The following is a 10,000-nucleotide window of genomic DNA, read 5'->3' as shown; positions in this document are numbered from 1 at the left end:
AGGGGAAAAAATGGAAGCCCAAGCTGGAAGAGACAAAAAAGAGAGAGAGAGATTAGCATCTGTGCATGACGAATGGCAGTGTGAGAATTTGTAGGTCGGCTCTCCTGTCACGCCATGTGTCTGTGACAGAAGGCCAATTACTCTCCATCGCTCGGCTTGTTTCTTCTGCAATCTGCCCCAGTGCCCCACTAACCTACCCATTCCAAGGACTCCCGCTTGGCAAGGTGGGGAGGGAGACCTGCCCACCACCGGGAGGGACAGAGCGGCATCACCGGACGGGCAAGGAAGCAGGAATGAGAGAGAGAGAAACAGAACACTTGTTCTGGATGGTTGGAAAAATAGGTCATTTTTTCCAAAAGCCGCTTGACTGGCACCTCTCAGGCAAAAACAAAAGGCAGCTTGAAAGAGAAGAGCCGCCTCCTTCACACGCCGTGAAACCACACTCACTGCATGTGGTTGGGTTACTTTACGATTGTTTTTTTTTTTAATCAGATGATTCACTGGGATAAGACAATATCAGTATCATTAATTTTTGTTATCTCTTGTCTATGAGGGAGTTGGAGCAGAGCCAGCTCTGTGCCCATGAAATAAAATCCCGAACCAAGACACGACCTAGGTCACAAAATCAGCACAGTTTATGCCAGTGGCGTGGATTATTTTGTATAACCTGTAATTATTCGTTATTTATTTTAACTATTTATTTAGTATATTTGAATAGAGGACTGATCCAAGTCCTCTATTCAGAGCATGTTACCATAGTCTCTCGAGACTGAAGGATGCCTCATGCTATTTAGTAAACACCCTGTTGTCCAGAATGACCCCTAAATGGTCTCAATAGTAACGTGTAACCAGCGAGCCCTACATGACGCTTAATTTTTGGGATTAGCCAAGGTTGGGACGTGGTGGCGCTGCGGGCTAAACCGCAGAAGCCTGTGCTGCAGGGTCAGAAGACCAAGCAGTCGTAAGTTCGAATCCACACGACGGAGTGAGCGCCCGTCGCTTGTCCCAGCTCCCGCCAACCTAGCGGTTTGAAAGCATGCAAATGCGAGTAGATAAATAGGTACCATCTCGGTGGGAAGGTAAACAGCGTTCCGTGTCTAAATCACACTGGCCATTTGACCACGGAAAGATTGTCTTCGGACAAACGCTGGCTCTATGGCTTGAAGAGCGGGATGAGCGCCGCCCCCTGGAGTCGGACACGACTGGACAAAAATTGTCAAGGGGAACCTTTACCTTTTAAGGTTGGGACAAAGGGCAGCCAGTCGTCCACACCACATACGGCCTCAGGTGCTTTTTTAGAGCCCTTTTGTTGGAAAGGATACTGGCCAAAAAAATGGAAGCCTGCAGAAGCAGTGGTTTTGAATTCAATCCATAGCCTAAAATAGAAAAAGGGAAGTGGAAGTAGATGTCTGGGTGCATCTGGCTTTAATGCCTCCCCATCCCTTTTTTGCAAATCATGTAACCCCCCCTTGGGTCTTGTAAATAGTGGACCACTTCTATCTGCTGTTCCCAGCCCAGACCTTCCCCTACCTGATTGTTTTGCCTAGTTTTATAATAGTTTGCTTTCTGGTTTTATGATGTTCTAACTGGCTAAGATACTTGCCATTTCGATGTCTTGTCTTTGGTTTCCTTGAACCACTTCGAATTCCTCTTTCCTATGATGGAACTCCTGGCACAGTGGTTAAATAGAAGTACTGCGGCCAAAACTCTGATCATGACCTGGGTTTATTCCCAGGTAACTGGCTCAAGGTTGACTCAAGCTTCCATCCTTCTGATTGGTAAATTAAGTAATCGGCTTGCTGGGGAGACAATGCGTAGCCTGCATAATTAAATTGTAAACCATCCCACGAGTGCTTTTAAGTGTTATGGGGCGGTATATAAGCAGCATGCTTTTAAATTGTTTATTTATGGATTGAATGTGTGGTTCCCAATCTGGATGTTCAGATGTTCTTGTAATCCAGATGTTCTTGGACTGCAAATCCTAGAAACCCCAGTCAACATAGCTGGTGGGGAAGGCTTCTGGAAATTACAGTCCAAGAACAACTGAATTATCCAAGGCTGGGAACCACTGGGACGTGGTGGCGCTGTGGAAGGGACGTGGTGGCGCTGTGGGCTAACCCGCAGAAGCCTTTGCTGCAGGGTCAGAAGACCAAGCAGTCGTAAGATCGAATCCACGCGACGGAGTGAGCGCCCGTCGCTTGTCCCAGCTCCCGCCAACCTAGCGCTTCGAAAGCATGTAAATGCAAGTAGATAAATAGGGACCACCTCGGTGGGAAGGTAACAGCATTGGCCATGTGACCACGGAAGATTGTCTTCGGACAAACGCTGCTCTATGGCTTGGAAACAGGGATGAGCACCGCCTCCTAGAGTCGAACACGACTGTACAAAAAATTGTCAAGGGGAACCACTGGATGAAATGAATAAAATGTTGCCACTAGCTGTATTACAGATGTTTGCACTGGGATGGGCAGAAGGTGGATCCAGATCTGTCGATGTTTCCAGTAATATTGGCAACCATTTTTGTCTCACAGTCTGTAACAAGAGCAACAGAATGACCTTCTGTGGCAGAATGGAAAAAAGCCTAGGATTGTAAACAGTTTTCAGTCCTTCTCTGACTGAAAGCCTATCCTAGTTTCAGAATTCTTTTATTCCCAAAGAGTACATCTCATCCACTGGCCTCTGCTTGGTGGATCTTCGGCCAAATAGATCTCACAAGCCTGTTGTCCTCCCACCTCTGGTTTATGTCACAACAATTGCACTTCAGTTTTTTTTACAGATGGCTTCAAGTCACAGGGCTGTGTGGGAGTAACACCAGTCCATATGGACCAATGTTGTTGTAAAGAAGCGGTTGCCTGAATCATCATTGTTTACTGCAGAACTTTTTACAGTCTTACATCATGTTTCCAGACTTGGAACAGTCTGTTGATGATGTCTTGCTTCCTGGAGCTTGTTGCTAAGCTTTACAATTTTGACATGTCCTTTTCACTTTATCTTTCATTTCCCCAGTTAGATGGGAGGCAGAACAATTCGGCTTCATTGGCTAGCTAGGCACGTGACCTGAAGAAGGCCTTGTATAGTAATACCAATATAACGTTGCATGTAACACGCAAAACTAGTGCAAAAGTTTATATAAGCCACAAGAATCCTAATACCTGCACAGTGCCTTTAGAATTAGTCCAAAACCTAGCTGATAAACCTATTTCTCAAAAAACATAAAGTCTTAGAGGTCTTTCATTAAAGTCTTCATGTTTAAATACCATGTCATGGACATATTACTTATTGTAAAAGAACATATTCCACACACTACCCTGTATCCCCGAAAATAGAATCTTACATTAATTTTTGCTCCAAAAATGCCTTAGGGCTTATGTTTAGGAGATTTTTTTTTCATGTACCACCATCTACATTGATTCAAATGCAGTCGTGTCATCTTCTGGTTGCTGCACAAGGGTGGAGGGCGAGGTTTCATTTAACTGGGGCTTATTTTTGGGTTAAGGCTTATATGACGAGCATCCTGAAAAATCGTACTAGGGCTTATTTTCAGGTTAGGTCTTATTTTAGGGGAAACAGAGAAATACCTTTTTTTCAAATTTTCCTTGGGGGGGGGAGAAACAGCAAACAGGAAAAAAAAACTGTCCCCCCCCAATTTTCCCAAGTTTTTTTCCAGGCTTTTAAATCTCTAGATGTGACCGCAAGAGTTTATTAGATTGCAGCTGCCATCAGCTTTAGCCAGGATCATGAGAGTTGTGATGGAATAAATGTGGGGAAATCACAAGCTGTCCACCCACCCCATAATGATCTAAAGGGCATATATAGGCATTTAATACAAAGGATTTGTACAGTGGTGCCTCGCTTAATGGCGATAATCCGGCCCAGGAAAATCGCCGTTAAGTGAAAACATCATAAAGCAAAAAAACAAAAAAAAAAAACCATTGAAATGCATTGAAACCCCTTCAATGTGTTCCAGTGGGGTCAAAACTCACCATCCAGCGAAGATCCTCCATAGGGCAGCCATTTTCGCTGCCTGTCTTGCGAGGAATCCATCCCAGAAAACAGCGGGGAGCCATTTTGTTTACCCAGCGGCCATTTTGAAACCACCAATCAGCTGTTTTAAAATCGTCATTTTGCGAAGAATCGGTTCCCAAAGCAGGGAACCTATCATCACAAAGTGAAAAAAACCCATTTAGACCATCGTTTTGCGATTGCAAAAAGATCATCATAATGCAGTTTCGTCGTAATGCGGGGCAATCGTAAAGCGAGGCACGACTGTAATTCAGAAAACATCCTGGGCAAGACCCTATTTGTTTTTCTTTCCTGCCTGCTGAAACAAAGTCATAATGGCTAATTGAGGCTAATTAATGGGGTACTGGTTGTGTAACTAATATACATTGGTACCTTACTAGCCTCCGTTGGCCACCATGACTTCTGCCGCCTTGCTTCTGTGCATATTTTAAAAAACCCAACAAGATTCCAGCTCTAATGCTTTGAACTTGGCTTATGTACCCTGGCTTGTTCTAAAACTGTTAACCATGGAAATCTTCATTGTTTCTTGCTGGATTGTGTGGAGGGAGTTAGGGTGTCTGAGATCTTCTGTCTCATTTTATTGAGGTTGTAAATGGATATCAAAACAAAGGTAATGAGAGAGCCTTTTTAATTTGTGATACTGTTCTCTTAGAAGTCTCCTCCAGCACCGATTTACATCCTCTTGACCCCAGTGTAGCAGATTTTGGAGAGATGTTTCAGAGTCAGATTCCGGTCTCATTGAGTCTTTGGCTCCATGAAAGGAGATCCTATGGTGCTCTTTCATCTATTTATAATCCAAATTCTAACTGTGCGGTGAGGCCTAGGAACTTATTCCATTTCAAAATGAAAATTGCCATGAGCCGGCTGTGCAGAGTTCTGCCTTGAGAACTGCGGCAAGGACTGGATAGAGCAGGATCCAAATCAGTCTTCATTTTTCTAGGCAGGTTCAAGCAACAGGAACGAAAAAGACAAATGATGGTTATTTCAGGGGGCGAATTAATAAGACTAATTGCAATGATAACTTGCTTGCTCTCTAACCTTCCAGCAGGAAATTTTTTTTGAATTGTCGCTTTCAATCAGCTGGGTTGCCCATCATAAGAATGTCTTTGCTCCAAGGGGTTTTCCGTTCTCCCTTTCGTGCGAGGGCTTTCTTCTGTAAAAAAAAAAAAATTGTTCTATAGCAAACTGGAAGTTTAGAAAAAAAAAACCTGCAGGCTTTGTTACATTCAACTGAATGTACTCCATGAAGAGTGTGTTCTGTATTCACAAATGGAAGCCCCTAAAAAAATCAGGAGAAACAGTGAAAGCACATGGTCATATTTGGGGCTTGGCAGAAAAGAAAAAAGAAAAGAAAAAAATAAAGCAGTATTGTCAGAATGTTTACGGAATGCAACCAAATTAAAAGCGGGAGAGGGTTAGCAGAACAGATGAAGGTTAAATACTTAATCCTCATATGTTGTTGAATAATAGAAGCCCTTATATAAATCCTTCTCCATGGTGCATGGCAGGTTTATGTTAATTTATAGAGAATACAGTCGTGTCCCGCTGGACGATTACCCCGCTCTACGACGAATCCGCTTAATGTTGAAAGTTTTGCAATCATAAAACGATGTTTAGATGGGGGAATTTCACTTAATGTTAATCGGTTCCCTGCTTCGGGAACCGATTTTTCTCTTTGCAACGATCAGCAAACAGCTGATTGTCAGGTTTCAAAATGGCCACCGGCTGTATAAAATGGCCCCCCTGCTGTTTTCAGGACTGTTTTTTTGCTAGATAGGCACCAAAAATGGTCGCCGTATGGAGGACCTTCGCTGGACGAGCAGGTACTTAGCCCATTGGAACACATTGAACGATTTTCAATGCGTTTCAGTGGTTTTTTTATTTCATTTGACGACGATTTCACTCTACAGCAATTTCGCTGGAATGAAGTAACGTCGTCAAGCGAGGCACCACTGTAGAGGTGTGCAGGATGCCGCTTTTGGACTATAGCTATCGTTCGGAAACAAAGGTCTGCACAACACTTAACTAAAAAAAGGGTGCAGAACGCAAGGGGAAGTGACAGATGCACCTTTTGTAGGTGTTTGGCTGTCTTGTCTCCATAGTGGTGTGTTTAGAGGCATAAGAGCTATTAAGTTGGGAAGACAAGATCATTTTGATCCTGTGCCTCACTGAGCTAATGCCCAAATGGGATTGATACGGGAAGAAGGGTTTTCTGTCCTGAGACGCTGCCGCTGGAAGTGCCCTCTCTGTAAAAGCAAAAAGCAAAAGTGTGTTGTTTATATACTGCCCCATAGTGCTTAAAGTTCTCTCTGGGCAGTGTACAATTTAATTATGCAATCTGCATGTTGCCCCTTTACCCCTAGTGAGCTGGGTACTCAATTTACCGACCTTGGAAGGATGGAAAGTTGAATCAACCTTGAACTGGATACCTGAGCCCATTGGGATCAAACTCAGGTTGTGAGCAGAGTCTTCATTGCAAGACCGCAGTTTAACCACTTGTGCCGTGGTGCTCCTGAATGTAGAAGCCATTCAGGGTCTGTAAGCGTCCAGTTTTGGACTTCCTAAGGTACAGCTTATGGTAACCAGAAAGGCTGAAAGCCAGAGCTGTGACGCCTTTCATGTAACTGTTAATTACAGTGGCGCCTCGATAGACAGTTACCCCGCATGACTGCTTTTTCGCTAGACATTGACTTTTTTGCGATCGCTATAGCGATTCGCAAAACTGATTCCTATGGGGGAATTTCGCTGGACAATGTTTGGTCCCTGCTTCGCAAACCAATTTTCGCTAAACGATGATTTTGACAGCTCCCTCCGCACTTGCAAAACAGATGTTTTCGGGAGCTAAGCTTCACAAGACAGCGATTGAAACAGCTGATCGGCAGTTCGCAAAGCAGCTTTCCTATGGCCAGTCTTCGCTAGATAACGACGATTTTTCCCCATTGGAACACATTAAACAGGTTTCAATGCATTCCAATGGGGAAATGCTTTTTGCTAGATAATGATTTTGCTAAACAGCAATTTCAGTGGAACGGATTATCGTCTAGCGAGGCACCACTGTATATGGATTCACTCCATGCTCCAGTCTCTAAAATTGCAGTTAACTGTTTTCAAAGGTGCAGCAACCTTCTTCTGAATCCCTTTAGAACCCTGGTGCCTTTTTCGCATCTTTCTGGGATTTCTGCCAGAGATGATGATTAACCCCTGTGTTTGTTTAACCCCTGCAGAAGCTGGATGCGAAATCTCTCATCAAGTTGAATTTTGCTAAAAACAGCGATGGTGAGTTGGCACTTTGATTCTTCGGAAGGCTTCTCTTTTTCCCCCCTGTCTTTCTGTTTAAATTTTATTAAAATATGAACTGGATGCTGCGCCTAACGAAGAGGGATGTGGACCATTGCCAGTATGGCTTATATAGTCAGAAGCAGATCTGAAGTTGAAATCTAAAGCCTATCTGAAATAAGGGTAGGCATTTGAGCCCACCCCCACCCCCATTCATGGACAGAGAAGCTATTGAAGTCCACAAACATGTCTGGGCATTCCTCTTCGCCACCCTGTTCCTCTTTTACAAAACTAGAATTAGGGCATTGAAAAGGTAGCGCTTCCTCTTTTCTGCAAAGGTTTTTTTTTTTTAAATAAACATGGGCCAATAAAAGCATGTATGTCTTTCTGAAAAGGTTGTTTATAAATCTGTCTATAACATGTGTAGCTGGCTGGATAGTGGTTTAGGTATCTGGCTTTGGAGCAAGAGGTTGGGAATTCAGTTCCCCACCATTTTCTCTGGGAGAAGAGCCAGCCTGGGTGGCCTTGGGCCAGCTGGACAGTTCCTGCGAAGGACAGACTGGTAAATCACTTCTGTGTCTTCTGTACCTAGATAATGCTGGAAAGGGTTGCCATAAGTTAGAATTTAGCTGATAATATATTTTTTGTTGTCGTTGTTGAAGAACGCCAGGCACGGTCAAACAAAATTATAAAAATATTGATTGATATTATACAACAGATACAAATTTTAACCCAAAACCGAAGTATCTGTTGTTGTTAGTGTAGAAGTATAAATATGTCTATTGTTATTTTGCCAGTAATATTTTCATACCTTCCGCCGTTTCTTTGCTCATTGTAGCAGGGCACCAGCAGGGCCTGGTCCACCCTGGGAAAGCCTGCGTTGGTGGGGAAGGCATCCGGAGGTCCCCCGCCGCTGCTAGGAGCCGAGCTGCGCCAGGCGATCCCAGCCATGCTCGGACGGGCGGGGGAAGTCCAGGAGTCCGAGCGTGGCCGGGATCGCCTGGCGCGGTGCGGCTCCCAGCAGCAGTGGCGACGGGGGGGGGAACTCCAGATGCCTTCCAGGGCTTCTCTGCCACCATGGGAGGATCTCGGAGGTCCCCCCCACCGCCGATAGTGCCTCTGAAGTACTATCGGCGGTGGGAGGGGGGAACAGACCTCCGAGATGCCTGCCATGGCGGCAGAGAAGCCCTGGAAGGCATCTGGAAGCAGATCCGCGGCCTATGAACATGAAGGGGGAGGCGTGGAAAGCGCCAAGTTTGAATTTGGCACTTTCTCCGCCTCTTTCTTCTGGTCCGTAGGTCAATTCTCTGGCCGCAGGTCAAAGTGAAAATTTGCGGCTGGAGAAGTACGGATCTCGAAAAGTTCATAAGTGGAGCCGACCGTAAGTCGAGATTCCACTGTATATACTATGTCAATATTTAACAGATACTTAGGTTTTTGGTTAAAACTTGTATCTGTTATGTAATACTGCATGGTATTTTTGAATAATGTAAAATAATAACAGGTACTTAGAGTTCTGCGTGAAACAGAGTGGTGTAAAGGTTAGGGAACCATGGGTTCTAATACCCAGTCAGAAAACTAACCACCGTTAGACCTTGGCCACCGTCATCTCTCTCAGCTGTACAAAGCTAGTTGTGATGGTGAAAGAAATGGAGGGAGAAATTCTTTGTATTTGTTAGCTGCCTTGAGAGCACTTGGGCCAAAGAGCAGGATAAAAAAAAATCCCGATGTATGTGGCACTGTGTTCTACAGAAAGGGTTATATATATATGATAGCAGTCACTTGATAATTGCAAGTATTTTCTGAATGCTTTTGCTCCTCCAACCCAGGAAAATACCACTGTCCTGTGCTCTTCACTGTCTTCACCAACAATTCCCACATGGTGGCCATCAAGACAACTGGAAATGTGTTTGCTTATGAGGTGAGCTTTCTGTTGAATTTTGAGGTCAAGGTTCTTTGGCAGAAAGCCGTGGAGCAAGGTCTCCTAATGAGGCTTCCACTAGAAGGAGAATCTCCCCACTCCGAGCACCTCTCTTCGGGTTGCAAAGCAAAGCTCTTTGGGTTGTGGCCGGTGCTACGTGGACCAGCCATGTGGTTTGCTACCTGAAGTGGAAGCCAAACATGCCCACATCCGGCTAGAGCCAATATTTTGAAAAATAACAAATCAAACACATAAGCGTGTTCAAGTGTTAACCATGCATGTAAGTGGAATGCGTGGAGGTGGAAACACACTAGTTTTGCGTGCTCCGTATGTTTATTTTTCGGAAGCCAGGGAGTAGGATTTTTCCCCGTCCGTAACCTAGCTGACACTGGGAGTATCACGGGGGTCCAAGTAGCTTTAGGGAGCTAAAGAAAGCTCTCGTTTGTGTTTTGGGGACATAGCGGCCACTTGAAGCCCCCTCGTTAACCTTGTGCATTGCCGGTCCTGGCTGCATGTAAGTCGCTGAGCTGCATAACGGCTCCGCGCATTCTGCTGCCGTGCCGATGTGCACAGCATACAAAGACTTGGGACTGGCCGTTAGTTGGGACCTCGAGAGCAGCAGGATGGCATTCCTTGTGCTAAATCTGTGCACTGAACCTTCGCAGGATTGACGGGGTTTTCTAACAGCTGTCGTTCAGTGAAGTTTCATTAGTTTTGGATCCCTTAATCTGCCGCTGTATACAAAACTCGGTCACGGAGTGATTAAGAAGTCAGCACTTC

The 10,000-nt window shown here is 44.8% G+C and overlaps 1 protein-coding gene across 1 annotated transcript in view; it reads left to right on the top strand.

Moving 5' to 3' along the window:
* The window catches only part of PPIL2 (peptidylprolyl isomerase like 2), an 80,442-nt gene that overhangs the window by 12,777 nt on the left and 57,665 nt on the right, over positions 1-10,000 (top strand). The window contains exons 6-7 of the mRNA XM_072983183.2: positions 7,248-7,299; positions 9,129-9,220. Coding sequence (XP_072839284.1) covers positions 7,248-7,299; positions 9,129-9,220 — 144 coding nt within the window. The remainder of the gene's footprint in view (positions 1-7,247; positions 7,300-9,128; positions 9,221-10,000) is intronic.

The sequence above is a fragment of the Pogona vitticeps genome, chromosome 14 (assembly GCF_051106095.1).
Source record: "Pogona vitticeps strain Pit_001003342236 chromosome 14, PviZW2.1, whole genome shotgun sequence".
Classification (NCBI taxonomy): domain Eukaryota; kingdom Metazoa; phylum Chordata; class Lepidosauria; order Squamata; family Agamidae; genus Pogona; species Pogona vitticeps.
The sequence above is the reverse complement of the archived record's forward strand: the minus strand, read 5'-3'. Positions and strand labels throughout refer to the sequence as shown.